The 20,470-nt window shown below is 31.8% G+C and overlaps 2 protein-coding genes across 3 annotated transcripts in view; one reads left to right on the forward strand and one right to left on the reverse strand.

The window, feature by feature from the left end:
* Positions 1–4,500, reverse strand: part of LOC101499838 (uncharacterized) — an 8,372-nt gene extending 3,872 nt beyond the window's left edge. The window contains exons 1-6 of one of the 2 annotated variants that reach the window (XM_004510930.4): positions 4,322–4,499; positions 4,178–4,245; positions 2,890–2,974; positions 2,371–2,454; positions 1,556–1,595; positions 971–1,016 (exon numbers count right to left, since the gene is read on the reverse strand). In XM_004510930.4, the coding sequence (XP_004510987.1) occupies positions 971–1,016; positions 1,556–1,595; positions 2,371–2,454; positions 2,890–2,974; positions 4,178–4,245; positions 4,322–4,377 (379 nt within the window). In that variant the 5' untranslated portion in view covers positions 4,378–4,499. Of the gene's footprint in view, positions 1–970; positions 1,017–1,555; positions 1,596–2,370; positions 2,455–2,889; positions 2,975–4,177; positions 4,246–4,321 lie in introns of both variants that reach the window. The other variant, XM_027337080.2, reaches the window with a different exon arrangement.
* A 5,047-nt stretch (positions 4,501–9,547) lies between these two features.
* LOC101499537 (cellulose synthase A catalytic subunit 3 [UDP-forming]) lies at positions 9,548–17,595 on the forward strand. The gene is made up of 15 exons (XM_004510929.4): positions 9,548–9,920; positions 10,276–10,446; positions 10,592–10,787; positions 11,664–11,884; positions 11,982–12,096; positions 12,208–12,391; positions 12,475–12,741; positions 13,002–13,347; positions 13,464–13,601; positions 14,175–14,300; positions 14,400–14,612; positions 14,714–14,978; positions 15,375–15,577; positions 15,875–16,225; positions 16,815–17,595. The coding sequence occupies exons 2-15, from the start codon at positions 10,423–10,425 to the stop codon at positions 17,397–17,399; spliced, it is 3,234 nt and encodes a 1,077-aa protein (XP_004510986.1). The 5' UTR covers positions 9,548–9,920; positions 10,276–10,422; the 3' UTR covers positions 17,400–17,595.
* Positions 17,596–20,470: the final 2,875 nt, after the last annotated feature.

A 20,470-nucleotide genomic window follows, 5' to 3' on the forward strand; every position in this document is an offset into this window, starting at 1 on the left:
AAAGAGTGTGTGTTAGAGAATCCATTGTTTAGATAATTCTAACACAAACTTGAGGAAATATTTTACAGAATTGATATTTGGCTGGTGATGCTGTATTGGGTTTCATGCTGGGTACTAAAGAGCCAACAAGAATTTTAGCTTAATGTTGCAAAAATAAGAATGTTACAACATATGAGCAAACACATAAGAAAATATATAATTAGAAATGAAGGCGTTAGAAAGAAAGATAGGGGGCAACTATTGTGAAAAAGATCATTGTCTCACTTTGGGTGGGTAGGGCCTGTAATGGCATTTAAGTAAAAGACCTATAGAAGGAGGGTGGATATCTTCTATAATAGTATAATGATTAGAAAATATAGGAAGACAAAGAAAAACTGTTGACCTAATCATCAAGAAGGATCTAGATTTAAATGGTCTATCGTTAGACTTGATTTATGATACAATTTTATAGCATTGTTTGATCCATGTAACTAATCCCACATAGAGGAAAAAGGCTTTCGTAGTTGTTGTGTTGCAAGAGATTCCAAGAGATATGAGATCAAGTTAAATAAGTTGGAAAAAAAAATTCTAAGCTTAAATGGGTAAAAGATTAAGCTCCTACTAAGTATAGATCGTTCCACATTGGATGCAGATGAAAAAATGACAAACTTTGTTTAAGTTCTAGAACTTGAGGATGGGTGACACTAGGTTACTGTAGTTCATATGATGTCGTGGGCAGTGAGTACCCATTCTCAATTTATTGATGGTACATTTCCCTTACTAGAGGAGCATGTTGATGCCTTTTATAAGGTATTATGCTTCTTTCAGTTTTAAACTTCTTTGAGGCTACCTCTTTGCATAACAACTCAATAAAGACTACAGAGAGAACGCAAACTAGAAAGCATTTGTTTTCTGAAAAATTCCAAGTGAAAAAAGGGACGGAGGCAAGTCATAACTAAGCAAAACTAGTCAGTGAAAGAATAACCAATACCCTTGCCAGACATAACTTCCTTCTCTGTTCTCCATCTGAGACCAATCTACAAAGAAATGTGATATCAGCAATAAATCTTAAAAGATATACTCTACATAAAGAGGTCTAGCTACAAAAAAAATCCTCTACAACAACGTCCCACGTAAACAAGCATCACAATCCAAACATAGCATCAAGAAAAGAAAGATTGCAATTTAACTTAGTAATAAAGCAAACCTTCATAAAAAATTTACCAAATTGGACCAGAATAATCAAACATAGCATCACAATCCAAAATTGATGGACAACTTCACAAATCACAAGAAAGATTTGCATCTCAGCACACAGAAATAGCATAACAAGTTTAAAATTAATGGAAAAATTGACAAATCAAACCAGACCAGACCACAATACACAAAAATAGCATCATAATTCCAAATTGCAGGACAAATTCCCAAATCACAAAATGGGTTCACAACTTAGCACACAAAAGAGCATAAGTTCACAATTGATGGGAAAATTGACAAACCACAGACTTCAAAATTACTAAAAGGTGCAATATTTAGAAAACTACCAAAAAATATTCTAAATGCAACAAGTGATTACCTTACCACTCTTGTACTGTGACATGTCAGCAATACAGTATCTTAAAAGCATTTAAGGTAACAAGCAAATAAATAATACTAAATTCAAGTACAGAATATAATAGAACACATAGATAAGAGTTTCTTTGCCAACAAACAACCAGCAAGATATCCAAGGCCACACCCCAGAACTACTTTCATAACCCATGCGCAAAAATCAACACAGATTTGTAAAATATACATTCACTCCCAGTTTGTGAGGAGCTGGATAAAAAAGCTCCAGATTGATTATCACACAGAAGAATGATAGCAAAAATCAAAATAACAAAGAGAAAACAGACATAGTAGTCTATGGGGTAAGCCAAATAGTTCACAATGTATAGGACAATGCATGAAAGTTCTGAAAGACAGAATACATATGTAATGATGGCACTTAGCTAAGTTAGCTTAATATAAGTTGTCAATTTTCTATTACCAAAGAGATTACATTTTACTTCAACTCTAAGGTGGAAGACAATTAGCCCAAAAAAGGTAAAGAATGTCAAGCTCACACAAGATTACAAAATTTATACATTTTTAGTTCATGCATATGCATTTAACAAAAAATTGTGACTTCAGTCCCTAAAAAATACAAAAACTGTGTGCTTTCGTACCTGGTGAGAGACCAAAAACACACTACTACAGGGGCTAACAACTAATACAATTTTTTTAGGATCCCAAATCAACATTTTCTCGATTTAATAGGAATCAAAAATATATTTGATGAAAAAAAGAAGAAACCATTACTCCTACAATAAAAGTATTTTGGTAAAACCTAGATATGTTTGCAAAGGATACTCTTTAAAAAGCTTAGCATAATATCGCTTCACCAGCCTTTGTTCCCATGATGGATCCATATCATCTTCCTCTGACCGTATGAATCTTGCAGTACATTTGAATAAACAACATTAAAATTCTGACACAGAATCAGACAAGTTGAAAGAAATGATGGTAACTTGGTAGGAGAAAGGCACAGAGATTCCCCAACAATAAAAAGAAACTCACAGGGGAAGCTCGGGAAGGATCTTAAGTAGAGAGGAAAATTTACTCATGTTCACAATTTCAATAGTGATGCATGGAATAGAAGCTCATTTTTCTATTTCTACGTAAAGGCTGAATTCATAAAACACCAAATAAAATACTCCACTAATCATTACTATACATAGCAAGGTCAAATGACTCATGAAACTTTTGCATAATGGATGAAAATGTATTATGATATCATAAGAAACCCCAAAAAGCTACAAGAGATTGCTATTAAAAATGGAAAGTAGGGACAATAGTTAAAATTTACATAAGGCGAGATAACATGCTTACCTGTATCCCTCTCTTAATGTATCTTGATCTGTTTTAATAGGCAACTTCAAGCTTGAAGGTTTTTCTTCTTTCCCATAAAATCTAACTGTGGGCACGAAAAAACAAATTTTAGAAGAATTTATGGGTTTAATATTATAATACAGTTAAAAAAATGCACAGTGAGCTGAAATTTAATGGAAATCAAAAATATTCTCTAGCAGAACCAAGATGGTAAAAGGAACTTGAAGCATGTCTAGGTGGTAACTGAACATGATTGCAGTAAACTACAATGAGATAAAAACTTGTGTCAAAACAAGAGAAGAATGAAATCAACAACAAAAGTTGTTTTTAATGTGGACAACCAAAACATAAAGGCCACTTGGATCAAAATCTCTTTTATAAACTTATTATCTCTCCATCAAACTTCTGATCGATCACCAAAAATGTAAAACAAAAAAGGTGTTATCAACAAGCCATAGGAAACCAGTTTAAGCATCCCAGTAACAAACCCATTAATAAATTTTTCTACGGTTAGATAATTTCTTCGTTCTTAAATTGGTGGAACTAGCAATAAGCAAAAATCACATGCACAGTAACTGGCAAGAGGTTTTAAGAATTTCCGGATGACTGTAGCCTCCTTCCTTTTCCTTAATGGAGAAGACTGTTCATCATCCATTTACTGTAGGACATTAAGATCAATCAAATCAATAGCTCAAAATTTGATTAATTCTTTATTGTCCATTCCCAAACAGAAAAAAAAATGGCATCCGAAAAAAGTTAGACTCACATCATTTGAAACATGAAAAAATTTAGAAGAAAATTGAAGTAAATAATAAAATAAAATAAAATAAAAATTAAGCATTTTTTCTAAGAAAACACTAAACAATGAAATTTGTTCAAAGCATTAAAAAAAAGTACTATCTAACAAGCTCACAAAATTTTTTCTTTAATTAAAAAAGCTTACAAAATTTTCTAAAACACACTTAACATCATTATTTCATATTTGAACTAAGAAGAAATGAATTTAAGACACACTCAGATTGGCTTCTTTGAGTTTATCTACTAAAATAAGCACTTATCAGACCGTTTGGACAGCTTATGAAAACAACTTATTTACAACATGTTCATAAACTATTTTCAGCTTAGTTCCATAAGCTCTTCAGGATAGTTTATAAAAACAGCTTATCGATAGAAATAGCTTATACATAAGCACATATATGATAAGTGCTTGGTTAAACTGTTTATCCGAACATAAATTTTATTTTGTATTTAAAAGATGAGAAGAAAGACGTAACGGATCGATAATTACCGTAATCGTGAATGAATTTTTTGTGACGATCGTATGCATTGAGGCCTCGAATGTGTGCCTGATACTGCCTGCATTTGAAATCAGAGACAAGTTAGGGTTCAACAAAAAAGAAAGAGTGAATGGGGGGAAAGCAACAAAACGCACTGTTTTCTCTCTTCTCTGTCGAATATGACTGATTTGATAGACCCGAACGATGCCATGGTTTCGCCGCCGCCGCCGGCACTAAGAAGGAACAACGACGAGATTTGGGAAGCTGGGTTTATTGTGTTTGGGGAAGAATAAACACTTACAAGCTCTTCATTTTTCCATTTCTAACGATTTAGTTAAATGACACTTTTAATTCAAAATCAATTTTATTAATCAATGTTTAAAATATTATAAAAGTAATAATTTAAAATTTATCAATCTGATATATTTTTTATTAATTTATATATATATATATATATATATATATATATATATATATATTTTATTTAAATTAAAATAAATAAATTATTTTAAATTATAAGATAAATTATTTACTTATTTATTTTAATTTTTTTAAATTATAATAAATAAATTTGTTACTATAGACAATTAAACGTGACCGGCGCATTAATTATACTTCTTATCTGACAAACATATCAACTAACTTAATAAATTAAGCAAATAAATAATTTTAAATAATTATTTCGAAAAATATATAAGTTTTCTCAAAATTCAACCATTATCATATTTCAAAGAGTGTAATTTAAATATTTAATATATTTTCCAAAAGAGGCCTACCAATCTTAACTCAATCACGATTCAACAGACTTTACAAAAAAATAGTTCTCGATCAAAGAGACCTATCAAACAAAATATGGTCGATACTTGAATCTACTAACAATTTGAATCAATAATCACAAAGACTTTCCATTAACTAGAAGAGAAACACACAAAAAAAACACGAATAATTGTTTTTCAATCTCGTGGGAATTATCTTAAACAATGTTATCTCAAATATAGATAATTTTCAAGTAAAGTATATATATATATATATATATATATATATATATATAATCATTAAACTTATAATTTAGCCGTTCTGATATAAATATTAAAAATACAATTAATAGCGATGTGAAATCAAAATGAACAACCTTAAAATCATCATAAAAAATCAAACAAGTAAAAATACAAATTTTTAGAACCAATAGACGGTTTCATCTCGTTGATAGCTTTTTCCTCTTAAGGGTGGTATTTCCCTTAAAGTGACACCATCTAACGGATAACTATCTCCTCTCAATCCTGCAACGCATCATCACACACCAATTAGGGAGCTTACATATCATTGATGGACATCTCCTCCTACATATGACATTTTCTTATAGGGACAACTCTATTTAACGGATAACTCTCCTTAATCAAAACGAGGTAATTAGGTGCACCTATCACCGGTAACGATTTCATGATTATAACAATGATTTCCACAATACATATTTAAAAGCTTTATAACTCATAAATAAATCAAACTACAAACATATTATATAACAAAGACCATTAAAATAAATAAATGATGAAATCAAGATAAATTAAAATGTTGTGTTCCTCAATTTTTTTAAATAAAGATTTTAACATAAAAACGAGTAGAATATTAATTATAGCAAAATAAAATAGTCGTCTACTCACTAATATGGAGAGTTGTCTAAGTTTGTTCTCTAACAACTCCCAGAGTAGTCGGCAAAACATCAACGGACATATCTGAGTATAAAAAATATTGACTTTAGAAAAATTATTCCCCAATTTAGTTAACTCTAGGAAACCATAAAAATCATTTAAATCTACTATAAGCACAAAAATAATATTTTTAACCAAAACTACATTTTTTAGAGATTCATACTAGATTTAGAGTTGAGTATTTACCTTAAAGAGTCTCAATAAACAACTTTTAAGAAGTGGGTACCCTTATTATTCCTTAAAGTAACCCAAAAATCATACCCAAGCACTTGTGAAAATATGAGAAAACTTGTTTAAGGAATGTATACCCTTTCTATGTGTTTATGATTTAAGGAATAATAAGGAGGTGGAGTGATTTTATTTAATTATTTATTTATTTATTATTATTATTAATTAACTATTATTATTATATTATTATTTTTAAAATAAAATGGGGCATTTCAAAATTATTTTAAATTATTATTTATTAAAACTATTTTAAATTATATTAATTATTTTATAAATAAAATATTTATTTAAATTATTTTAAATTATTATTTACAATAACAATAAATAAACTATAAAGAGTAAAAAATAATTTTAGTTACAACAATAAAGATAAAATTGGAAGAAAAAATGACTAGTTATAAATTTTAAACAATAAGCTCATAAATGACTGTTATCAAACAAAATATAAGTTGTAAGTTGTTTTTGGCCCAAGCATAGCCTCTATCTCGTTCCTTGCACAGTCCATGACAAAAGAAAAGTGAGAAGTCACAATCTTTATATCTATCGAGTTACAGATCATTTCTTTGACTTCAGCAAGTTCATTTTGAATATAAGTGAGAGGTTATCTAAATAAAATACATGTTTAGAAATCACATGATAAATGAAAAGAACATTGGGATTAGTGACAGTCTAGATTGAATATTTTCGCTCTATATTATTAAATTGACTCTTTTGAGACATTTCTACAAACACATGATGTGCATTTTTAAAATACTATACCCAGATATAACAAAAATAAAATGATTACCCACGTCTGATAATTTTTGTGGGAGCCTTATAAGAACAAGATTTGAAGGTGAACGAGCATAAATAAATACCTTCAAAACTTTTTTTTTTTTTGGTGGTGGAGGCTCCAGTGGAGTCGTTTCTCATAGCCACATAAAGAAAATCAATTGGTTACAAGAGCCAGAGTTAAAATCGAAGAACACAACAAAATACTTTAACTTTTGATAGAGAATATGGTGGGTGTTGGTGGAGGATAAATAAAATATGATGGGGGTTGGTGGTTGTAATGTAAGAAAACAAAAAAAGATGGAGAGTTTAGAGGGATGAAAAAAAGATATATGTAACATGTCTCATATTGCAAATGTTGTCTCAAATGCCTCAAAGGGAACTACATTTGTTTACACTCATGATATTCTTATCTTGACTGAGGAAAATAGAAGGTTGAAAATAAATTATACGTCCAAGAGCAACTTGATTTACATGTTTTGATAGTAGACAAACATTTTACTACCCATAAGCTATCAAAGTATGTAGTAGGAAAAAATGTTAGTGCCATTAACAATTTTGGATACTAAAATTTTGGAATGATTGTTTCATGATTGCAAATCTTACGAGTCACATCATACGTCTACTAAGAAATGTAGATGGAGATAAAAAAAACTCTTTATGTGTTATATTTATGAGAGTATGCATAGGGTAAAGAATGAAATTAACGATGCATTAAAAAGAAGGAAGTTATCCTATAAACTTTACAGTGAAATCATTAAGGATAGATTAGATATAACACTTACAATGTAATCTTCACACAACTTCTTACTTTTTTAAACTTGAATTTTTTTATGCTGAGAACTACCGTGAAAAGAGTATGGTTATGGAATTGTCTATTCAATTAATGGAAAAATATATATTTGTATTGTGATCAGGTAGGAGGTTTTAGCCGAAAAAGTGCTATTGATATGACAAAAGCAATATAACCTGGTGAGTATTAAACATAGTTTAATGCTTATATTAAATTTTTTAAATAGTTGTGTCTCTTTCTTGCTTTCTGTAACACTAGGCATTTTATTTTTGTAGAGGAATGGTGGAAAATGAATGCAGGTAGTTCTCCAATTTTATAAAAGATGGCAATTCGTCTTCTTAACTAGACTTTTTTTTCATTAGGATATAGAGAAGTAATAGACTTTGAACATCAATCATTGTTGCTTCCACTTATTGTATATAATAGCTTCCCAATTTGTCATTATGTTTTATTGTATGTGGAAGCCTAATAAGATATGTTATGATTCCACTGAGTATGAATCAATTGATAAAATTAATTTTTTTGTGTTTGAGGAAAAACCAACTCCTGGACTTGATATTGATGAGATTGAGAATGTTCTTTGTCGAGAGAATGCAGTTCCAATTGTTGATGATTCATTGAGAAAATATTTAATTATATTGAGTATTTTTGTATTTATTTGGAAATTGAGAGAATCAAATTTTGTTTTTCAACTTGTTTATTATTCTTTCCGTTTCATTTTAAATATCTAATTTAAATTGTGCTGATATTTAAGAAAATGATTAGATACGTTGAATTCAAAGATAAAATAAAAGTTTGTTTACTAAAATACTCATATTAATCATATCAAGTAAATTTGTTGGATGAATTAAGATATAACAAATAAGAGTACATTAGTGGATACAAATAATTAATATTGTATTAATGACAAATAATTTGAAAAAAATAAATATTAAAAAATGAGATAGTTATTTTGAGACGAATGAAATATTTAATTAGACAATAAAAAAACTTGACACCACGTAATTTCACATTGAAAGAGATGACGGTGATGCAACCGATGAAGATGGAGATTTTCTATTATTTAGTTTTTTTAACTATGCATCAATTATTTAGTTTTATTGTTATTAGTGGATGTTATTGTGTTATTGAACTTAAAAGGTATGTAATTTGACTAGTGTAAATAGGTGTTATGCATTGATGTTTTTATTTAAAAATGTTATTATAATATTCTATGTAACCTTAAATACAAGAGAAAATTAAGAATAATATTACTTACCATCTTCTCGTTCCCTTTTTCATACTTAAAAATTTGTAAATTTAAGTTCAATTCAATACTTAAAGGTTAAATAGCACTATTTATTTATTTCTACTACTAATTCAATTAAAAGTATGCGTAAAATAACTTTAAACTAATTGTGTATATATTGATTTTTACTTGAGAAAGTGTATATATATTAATAAAAAATTACTTGTGTACAGGAAAAAAAATTTATTTGTATATATAAATTAAATATTCTATTATTTTGTTACGTCAACTTATAGAATTTTATTTCACTTTTTTATATATTTTTATATCGTAGATGATTTTGATCGACCGTTGTTACTAAATATAAATATTTTTTAATATTGAGATTAAAATCATAGTTTATCACATTGTGAGATTAAAAAGAATTATTGCTTTAGTAACAATGTTAAATCAAAATCACCTCTGATATGAAATATTATATATTTAATATTAAAAGAATTATATTATTTTGACCCAGTGTATACATAAAAACATAGGAAGTATATGAAATATATTTAATATTAATGCTAGATTTTGGAGAATAAATGTTGGAGATAAAAACAAATAAATGAATATATTTGTGTTCATGTGGTGTGTGATACACATTCACAACAAAGCCGTTCGATTTGTGATCATCATGCTGTCGTTATAGTGACATTTGTCTCTTTCGTCTCTACAAAGCTTCTTTGTTCTTCTCATTATTCATTTACAGCTATACAACACTCACTCACTCACACACACATAAACATCATCATCACAAACACAACACACAAAAGCCACAACCTTTGTTTCAGGCTATTGTGTCCTAAATCTTCGATCTCAGTTTTTGTCACTCTGTTCTATCTTTTGCCTTTTGGGAGCTTAAAGTTGGGATTTTTTGTGTTGATTTGTTTTCATTTACTCTAAAATTCATCTGGGTTTGTTCAGATTCTGACTGATCTGTTTGTTTTCAAGAGAAACTGGTGGAAAATATTGTTTTCTTTAAGGTACGTTTCGTGTGCACGTGCAATTTTTTGTTTGGTTGTTGGGAAAATTAAGAAATGATATTTGTGTTTATTACTGACATTATCGAAGTTAAGACCTGGACACTATTGTTTTTCTTTTTCTGTTGAGGAAAATATTGTTTCTAAATTAAATATCATTGATAATATCAATGTTTTTATTTTTATTTTTTATTTATTTAATGTTTTATTATTGTTTTTAATGAAGAAAATGCTTTGTTATGTTAACCATATATACAGTAATTGTTGAGAATGCTTGCTCTGGAAACTAGAAACAAATATTTGATTCATAGCCTTATCCTCAGTTATATTGGACTGATCTGAGCTTCAAATTATACAGTGAAAAAAGGAGCTTTTTCTGAAGTGAAGGTGTATCTGAAGAGAGGAATCTATCAGAATCTCTTAAAGATTCTAAGCAATGAGGGTGGCTTGAGTCTTACAATTTGATCTCTTATTGATATCTTGTAAAGTCTATGTAGAGTTCACTATGGAGTCAGAAGGGGAAGCTGTGGTGAGTAAAACAAGTTTTCTATTTATTTTTATATTATTTGATGAGTTGATTTCCTCAAATGTTTTATGATGCTATGCTATTGGAATGTAGTTGTTGATGGTTGGGGCTTATTGACATTTGTTTAATGCCATTTCTAATTATTTAGGGAAAGCCAATGACAACATTGAGCGCTCAAGTTTGCCAAATATGTGGTGATAATGTTGGCAAGACTGTGGATGGCGAACAGTTCATCGCATGCGATGTTTGTGCATTTCCTGTTTGTAGGCCTTGCTATGAGTATGAAAGGAAAGATGGGAATCAGTGTTGCCCTCAGTGTAAAACCCGGTACAAGAGGCATAAAGGTAAGTGAACTATGAAACACATACACCAAACAAGACCCCACATACATGTAGATACTAATAATAATTTGAGAAAATTGAATAGATTGAAAGTAACCACACGTGTTGGTGTCGTGACAGTGTAGGACACCCAACATGCCTTCAATTTAAAATGTCGATGCTACGTAGTAAATAAAAGCTAAAATGTGTTATCTGTCATATGTTAATATTACCATTTTTATTCACATAGGGGAAGCTGCAAAAGAATATGGTAAGTATGATTCAGTATTAATGAATTGTGTAGTATGCGGTTTGAAATTTGGTGTGAAATACATTGTCTTTGGTAGGATTGTTTCCTTATAAACATGTTGAAAGATTGAGTAGTCATGTGATGGAGGATTCATTATTATTCAAATTCTTTGTAATTATCTTCTTAATGAGTTTTTTCTTTTATAAAAACAAAGGAACATTGTAACATGCTTGAAAAATATGAATTTTGCTTTGCTTTAAAGGGTATTTACTCAATGAACCACCGAATAGGAAATTCTATCTCTATCCAACTCTGGCGACTAGACAAAAACAAAACATATAAGCCTTAATTGATTCTCAAAATGAACAAGCACATGAGTGTTGTCCATGTAGCACATATACTTCAAATTGAAGGTGTGTTCGGCGCATGTCAGTGTCCGACACAGACACATGTTTACATTCAATTACTTCAAATTTTCTTAACTTACTATCAGTCGATGTGTCAGTGTTGTGCGTGTCCATGTCTGCGTAAGTGCTTCATAGAGTGTTGTTGGTTAGGCCGTAGATGGTTTAAAGAAGATGCCATCTATACTTGTGTGATGTTTTCGTTGGTAATCAAAATACGTATTTAATAATTTTAATTGATTCTAGGAAGTCCTGCAATTCTTGGAGATAGTGAAGAAGATGGAGGTGCTGATGATGGTGCCAGTGACTTCAATTATGATTTTGAAAATCAAAACCAAAAGCAAAAGATTTCAGAGAGCATGTTGGGGTGGCAATTGACACTTGGCCGAACAGAAGAGGGTGGCGCTCCAAATTACGATAAAGAAGTTTCTCACAATCACATTCCGCGGCTGACAAGTGGACAAGAGGTCATTCAATTAGCTTCCTATATGATAATCTTCTATTGAAGTACTTTCTCTTCAATCTCAGGCCTCAGAATGAAATTTGGCATGATTTCAATTTCAGGTCTCTGGAGAGTTTTCTGCTGCCTCACCTGAGAGGCTCTCAGTGGCATCTCCTGTGGTTGGTAGGGGGAAGCGCATCCATAATCTTCCATATTCATCTGATGTTAATCAATCTCGTATATTTCTGTCCCTTCTTACTATGCACATCTTCATTTATTATGATACCTATTTTTCTTTCTTTATCTGTTTGATTGTGATTTGAGATGCTTGGCTTTATTCTTGTGCAGCAAATGTCAGGGTTGTGGACGCAGGATTGGGAAATGTAGCATGGAAAGAAAGAGTTGACGGATGGAAGATGAAACCAGAAAAAAATGTTGTTCCAATGAGTACGGGCCAAGCTGCTTCTGAAAGAGGGGCCGGAGATCGAGATATTGACGCCAGCACTGATATACTTGTTGATGATTCCTTGTTGTGAGTAATTCCTTTATTTATTTCTAAGAATATTTGCAGGTCTATGTTTTGTGTGGGATCTCAGTTTTCTTTGTTGTGTGCAGGAATGACGAAGCTCGGCAGCCTCTTTCGAGGAAAGTTTCTATTCCATCATCTAGGATAAATCCATATCGTATGGTCATTGTTCTGCGACTGGTTGTCCTTTGCATATTCTTGCATTACCGAATAACAAATCCAGTGCGCAATGCATATGCGTTGTGGTTGGTATCGGTTATATGTGAGATTTGGTTTGCCTTTTCCTGGATATTGGATCAATTCCCTAAGTGGCTTCCTGTTAACCGTGAAACATATCTTGACAGACTTGCGCTGAGGTAAGGCCTTTTAAACTTCATCCTTCTTCTATACAATGAAGTCATGATCTATGAAGATTGATATAGACACTGGACACGGCATTGACACGTAGACACTGATAATAATTTAAGAAAATAAAAGTGATTGAATGTCCCACATGTATCGGTGTCATGTCGATGTTGGACATTGACATGTGCTGGTGCTACATAGGTCACGACACAACTTCTATATTGTCTTTTTCAATCTGATATTCTTTTGACAAAATCCATGTGTGTTGTAGATATGATCGAGAAGGAGAACCGTCTCAGCTAGCAGCTGTTGACATTTTTGTCAGTACTGTTGATCCATTAAAGGAGCCTCCACTTGTGACCGCCAATACTGTACTATCTATTCTCTCAGTTGACTATCCAGTCGATAAGGTCTCGTGCTACGTCTCTGATGACGGTGCTGCTATGTTGACATTTGAAGCTCTTGCCGAAACATCAGAGTTTGCAAGGAAATGGGTTCCTTTTAGCAAGAAGTATAATATTGAACCTCGTGCACCCGAGTGGTACTTCGCGCAAAAGATTGACTACTTGAAGGATAAGGTTCATCCATCATTTGTCAAGGATCGTAGAGCAATGAAGGTAAGAGGTTGTCGTAAATATAGATTATTCTTCTGGCTGCACATGCATTTATGCTATTTGCATTAGCATTAAATTTTACAAGTGTAACTTTTAATTTTACTTCTTTTTACTTTCAGAGAGAATACGAAGAATTTAAAATTCGTATTAATGGATTTGTTGCAAAGGCAACGAAAGTTCCTGAAGAAGGGTGGGTAATGCAAGATGGTACGCCATGGCCTGGAAATAACATTAGAGACCATCCGGGAATGATCCAGGTTGGTTGAATTCTTGTTATGTAGATGGAATCTTACAAACTATTTGTTAGAAAATAAAATAATCTCATAATATCGTGATTTTTTTGCCATAATATTTTGGTTAATCTCCTAATATCAGTTTTTAATCCTAGCGTATGTTAGATTATCCTCTAGGATTAATTTCCATATTTCTTATTACTATTTGTTTCTTGATTTCCTTATTTATTTAGGATTCAGTCTATGTATCCTTATATATAGAGATTTATGTTTAGTCTTTTGTATCAAGTTATTATCAATAATATTCAAAGTTCTTAATATTTTTTCTCCTCCTTTTATCTAAATTCTCAAAACTTCAACATTGTTGATCATTTACCATCTTTGAAGTCACATATCAATGCTTTTGCCTTCCTAGATAGTGTATATGTCACACTGTCAGAGTGATGGAAACACACGTGTAGTGTAGTGAAATGTTTCTACATATTATTACCCTTTTGGACTCTAATTGCGTAAATTTCTAATCTGTTCCAAATTGCGTATAGTAAACAGGAGTGCAAGCATGTAATTTAGTAATGTTACGTTCGATATTTTCTGCAGGTTTTCTTGGGCCAAAGTGGAGGACTTGACACTGATGGCAATGAACTTCCACGTTTGGTCTATGTTTCTCGTGAAAAGCGTCCAGGTTTCCAACATCACAAGAAAGCCGGTGCCATGAATGCACTTGTGAGTGTCATTTTTCAATAGAAATAATGAAGTTACTTATATCAGCAATGTACTTGGGCATAGTTATCTCACTGGCTGTGGCTAATCTAACGTTTGCAGGTTCGAGTTTCTGCTGTGCTTACGAACGGACCTTTCTTATTGAATCTCGATTGTGATCACTACATAAACAACAGCAAGGCCTTGAGGGAAGCTATGTGCTTTATGATGGATCCTAACCTTGGTAAACATGTTTGCTATGTTCAGTTTCCACAGAGGTTTGATGGTATTGATAGGAACGATCGATATGCCAATCGTAATACTGTTTTCTTTGATGTAAGCATCTTAACCATGTTGATATGATTTTGTCGATGTTCATATGTGATTTAACCTTTTTTGATAACTTTTTTTCTTCAAACTTGAAACTTTCCGAACAGATAAACTTGAGAGGTTTGGATGGAATTCAAGGTCCTGTTTATGTCGGTACTGGATGTGTCTTCAACAGGACGGCTTTATACGGCTACGAACCTCCTCTTAAGCTGAAGCATAAAAAGCCTGGGTTTCTATCATCAATCTGTGGTGGAAATAGAAAGAAGAGTTCAAAGTCTAGTAAGAAAGGATCAGACAAGAAAAAGTCTAGCAAGCATGTTGACCCAACTGTGCCGATTTTCAGTCTCGAGGATATAGAAGAAGGAGTAGAAGGTAGGCCTGCGTTCGTTGCATTAATAGTTCCACCGTTTAAACTATTTCTGCTATGTTAATGTTGTCATTTTCAATTGCTGAAAGGAAATATAGCTTGTTTTCATGCTTCTTTGGAGCATTGTATCTCGTTTTAAAATTATGTTTACCTAATCATACATGTACGACTTTCCTGATTTTCTAAGAAATGATTTATTTTATGTTTGGACTTGCTGTGAGTTGGGGAAATCATGGTGGCACCGTAATTTTATTGAAGCTTCAAAGTGTAGCTTTGGCCAAAATCACGGTGACATGCCATGGTTCTATCCAAGCATGCTCATAGGGTTTTTTATTTTAGCAATTGCTTTTGAGTTGCTTTCAATTATTTGACTTTTCCTTCTCTTGTGGATATTTTTTCAGGCACTGGATTTGATGATGAGAAAACACTACTTATGTCACAAGTGAGCCTTGAGAAAAGATTCGGTCAGTCTGCTGTTTTTGTTGCTTCTACGTTGATGGAGAATGGCGGTGTTCCTCAGTCTGCTACTCCAGAAACTCTTCTGAAGGAAGCTATTCATGTTATCAGCTGTGGTTATGAAGATAAATCAGAATGGGGAACAGAGGTGTGTTGTTGTCTTATGTTGAATAATATTCTATGTAGCACCGACATTTCAGTTTGGTGTCTGTTACATGTCAGTTTATGGTGTCCAACATTTGTCAGTGTCTGATAGTAACACAACACGACACCAGCAGATGTAGTTATATTGGATCACTTTTATTTTCTTAAATTATTATTGGTTTTATATGTCAATGTCTTGTAAGCCGTGTGGCCAACATATAGTTCATTTAGTGATTATGGATCCTGTAAAAACTCACAATGATTCAAAAGGTAAATAACTATCTTGTTTCCTGTTACACAGATAGGATGGATTTATGGTTCGGTCACAGAAGATATTCTTACTGGATTCAAGATGCATGCTCGTGGTTGGCGGTCTATATACTGCATGCCTAAGCGTCCAGCGTTTAAAGGTTCTGCTCCTATCAATCTTTCGGATCGTCTAAACCAAGTGCTTCGATGGGCTTTAGGTTCTGTCGAGATTCTTCTGAGCCGACATTGTCCTATCTGGTATGGTTATGGTGGAAGACTAAAATGGCTTGAAAGGTTTGCATATATAAACACAACAATCTATCCAGTCACTGCCATTCCCCTTCTCATGTATTGTACTTTGCCTGCTGTGTGTCTTCTCACTAACAAGTTCATCATTCCACAGGTTTGTTATTTATTTTTTCATTCACATACTCCAGTAATTAATCAAGTGATTAAGAATAATTAACCATACATGGTTAATATTACTGTGATTAGTCATTCTTTTGTTGAATTCATCCAAAATTTGAAATACATTAACTAGGATAACCAACATGACCTTGTGAAATGAAACGTTCAATGGAACTCTTAACATGCGGTCTTCTTATAGACTTCGACTCCCTATAGGCTATGTAGCACCGACTATTTAGATTTAAGGCAACAATTTAGATTTAGGGTGTGTTCGGTGTCAGACATTTTTCAGTGTTTGACATTGACACGACATCAATATATGTTGTTACGTTCAATCACTTTCATTTTCTAAAATTATTGCATATCTGTGTCAGTAATTGCTTTGACCGTTGGACGAAGATTGGACTAGTATTTTGACTTCACCAAACCGGCTTTAAAATGCATTTCAAAATATGAGCCGTTTGATTTCATTCATATGGCGAAGATCTACAATTGCGTAAATGCATGACTACGGAGAATCCAAATCCGTCATTTTAGCTTATGTAAAACATGAAACTTAACAATCAAACTTAATTTGCTTGCAGATTAGTAACATTGCAAGTATATGGTTTATCTCTCTCTTCCTTTCCATCTTCGCAACTGGAATCCTCGAGATGAGATGGAGCGGAGTCGGAATCGACGAATGGTGGAGAAACGAACAATTTTGGGTCATCGGCGGTGTGTCAGCACATCTTTTTGCTGTGTTCCAAGGTCTATTAAAAGTGCTAGCCGGAATCGACACAAACTTCACCGTCACATCCAAGGCATCTGACGAAGACGGAGACTCAGCAGAGCTCTACATGTTTAAATGGACAACACTCCTCATTCCTCCAACAACACTTCTCATAATAAACCTAGTTGGTGTTGTTGCTGGTATATCTTATGCTATTAACAGTGGTTACCAATCATGGGGTCCTCTCTTTGGTAAACTTTTCTTTGCATTTTGGGTTATCATTCATCTCTACCCTTTCCTTAAAGGTCTCATGGGACGCCAGAATCGAACGCCGACCATCGTTGTGGTCTGGTCGATTCTTCTGGCATCCATTTTCTCTCTTTTGTGGGTTCGAGTTGATCCGTTTACCACAAGAATTACTGGTCCTAAAGCTGAGGAGTGTGGAATTAATTGCTAGACCTCAAAAAAATTATACTATACTCTCTCCGGTATTAAATATAATATAAGCAAATGCGACTTTTGTTTATATTTAAGACTGAATCAAAGACTATGATGTTTTGGATTGTAATGTAATTATTTGTTGTAGCTTTTATATTTGTTTATGTATCTCTAAATTATGTGCAGTTTATACATGAGAACTAAATTGGAGTGAACTGCGTAAACTTACCTTACTGTTTTCTAGAGAAGCTATTATAAGAACAGAAATATGTATGTATACTCATTCGATGTGGAGTAAATAATTATTAAATTAATTTCTCAAAATGTTTGTTAAATAATTTGGTTCCTAAATGTGGAGTTCTGAAATGATATTTGAAATTGAAAATACCTTTTAATAATAAAATGAATAATGTCACCATTATACTCTTTTAATACATTTTCTAACATACTCTATTTAATTAATTAAAACATATATCTGTTTTATCAAATTTCTTTTGGACTCACATGTTTTGGTAGAATTTATATAAATTTTAATCAATTAAATAAAATGTGATAGAAAATGTGTTAAAAGATTGTGTTGGTAATACTTTTTTCGATAATTGATTCTTTCAAGTCCATATCTAATATTCATAATGTGTTGTATATGAAGATTTCGACATGGATGGTTTCTTTTCTCACCTTTTATATTTTTAAAAGCCTTTGAAATATATTGCTGGATTGGTAAATCTAGAAGGAGGAAAACTAGGAAAATATAACGTAAGTCTAGTGAATAACATAAGCCCACAATTCTGTGGGTCCATAGGTCCCAAATGTTTTTTGCAGGTAATTTTTTGAGATAATAGGTCAGGTCTAAAATCAGTTCTCTTAAAAGGGTCTATAATTAAAAAGCTTACTAGGAAATTTATTTTATTTGTAATAAAAAGTAAGAGGTTTATTAAGTAGGACGGAAGAGGTGGAGGTTTATTAAGCAATGGAATGAAAAGCACATGGATGTAAGGCTTGGTGTGCAAGCTGAGCAAAGGATGTTTAGTACAACACTAACACAGTTGATATTATTTATCTACAATATAAAATAAGACATTACAATTTTAATAATTTAAGTAGTCACAACATTTATAGCGAAATCTTTCTCATCACATAATATATTCATAAGATTTTAATAAAATATCACAAATTATCTTGTAAAAGTTTAAAGTACAGTCATCCAAAGCATAAGTTTAAATATTTACTTCTACAAAATATCATCTCAAAACAAAGTCTTCAGAGCTACTACGACTTCCTGCATCTTACTTCTAATATGTGAAAATATAAAATAAAAGGGTGAGATAAAATCTCAATGAATTCCAGAACGGGAAGGAGAAATTTTAAAAAGTTTTTCATAAGGTTCGACAACAATGCAATATATATAATAAACATTCAATGTATGAGACTTATCAATTTAAAAAAAAAAATTAGCACGAAACATTTTATAATGATAGTGAATTAGAACTGCATTAATGCGAGTCATTAATGTAATTCTAACATTTGAGTGAAGTAGGTTGTTGGTTTAGCGTCCTAAGGATTGTTCCCTCACTTAGTGTTTCAACTCGAAAACACTATCACTCACCATAAAAGTCTTATTTGTATAATTTATGCAATATGTAAATCTTAAACTTCATCAATAAATCACATATATTATTCGTAAAACATGCATACATGCATACAAATCACATGTATTATTCGTAAAACATGCATACATTAACACTATGTCAATAACAGACAAAGTAAGATACGAATAACAATCAAATAAAAGAAACAACAAAAGTTTAGCTTACCTAAATTAAGTCCGCTGAACCATTTTATGAGACCAACCTAGAAAAAACTTAAATATGTCAATTTCGCTAAGCCAAAAGTAACTGCTTAGCTAGTTCAAGTCAGGGGCTAATTGATTTCAATTTTAACAATTTTTGCTCAACGAATTTATGTTTCGTTTAGCGAATTTAAATCTGAAGCCATTGTTGATTACGAGATCAAAATCATATTCTGATGTTGTACAATTATTAGTATGTATTAATTAGGATTTTTGTTTAATTTTATTTCCTATTTAGTGATAGCATTTATAGGAAAAACTAGTTTCCTGATTTTTAGCTCTATTTGATTGTACATAATTAATTTGTTTTCTGTAAGACCCATAATTTTAAAGTATACTTGATGTATTTTAGTGTATATTGGTATTGAACTCGGAGGATTTTTAGCCAAAGTTATTAATATTTTGGGAGTTTATATGACCAAAAAGATATTTGATGCCGATTAAAATTATTCGTCGATAAATAAATTAAATTAAGTGCGGTGAATCATTTACGGAGAATTTAATGCCTTATGGGTGAAATGGTAATTTTAATAAATATCTAGATATTTTGAGATATTTATTAATTATAATTAATATATATATATATATATATATATAGGTGAAATGGTAATTTATGAAATATCTAGATATTTTTAGATATTTGTTATATATATATATATATATAGAAAGAAAAAGAAAGGAAGGAAAAAGGAAGAAAGGAAAACTAAAAGAAAACATAAAACATTTTCCTTCTTCTTCCTCTGCTCGCGTGACCTCCATCTCCCTCTTTTCTCTTCTTCTTGGTTTTTCTTTCTTTTCTTCCTTTGGCTTCAAGAATAGACACCCAAGGATTAGTGGGTAAGAAAGCAAGGATTTCTCAGCTTCATACTTCCTCGTTGATTCGAAAACGAAGAAAAACGGTGTTAGGGATTTCAAAACCGTTAAACACAAACCTCTCCGTTTCATCTAGATCTAAGCTTCGTTTCGCGAAGAGATAGAAGGGAAAGTTGCTCACTACCACGCTACAGTGCTAGTGAACTAAATATGGAAGCGACGTTGCGAGCGGAGATTTTATCGGAATTACTCGCGGTACCGGAAACGCACGTTGAAGCTATCGTTAAGGTAAGGGCTCCTTCCAAACTTTTAGTTTGCATTTAGGGACTTATCTGTGGTTGTGTGGAAAGGAATTTGTTAGGGTTGAAGTGTTGATTTGGGGGAAAATGAATCTAAGGCTTTATGAGTAAAATCTTAGAGTTAGGTTT

Source organism: Cicer arietinum, chromosome 7 (assembly GCF_000331145.2).
Source record: "Cicer arietinum cultivar CDC Frontier isolate Library 1 chromosome 7, Cicar.CDCFrontier_v2.0, whole genome shotgun sequence".
NCBI lineage: Eukaryota > Viridiplantae > Streptophyta > Magnoliopsida > Fabales > Fabaceae > Cicer > Cicer arietinum.

Coding starts and splice junctions, on each gene's coding strand:
- LOC101499537 (XM_004510929.4), top strand. CDS start 10,423: ATGGAGTCAGAAGGGGAAGCTGTG. Junction 10,788..11,663: donor CCGGTACAAGAGGCATAAAG/GTAAGTGAACTA, acceptor AATTGATTCTAG/GAAGTCCTGCAATTCTTGGA. Junction 14,613..14,713: donor GTAATACTGTTTTCTTTGAT/GTAAGCATCTTA, acceptor CTTTCCGAACAG/ATAAACTTGAGAGGTTTGGA.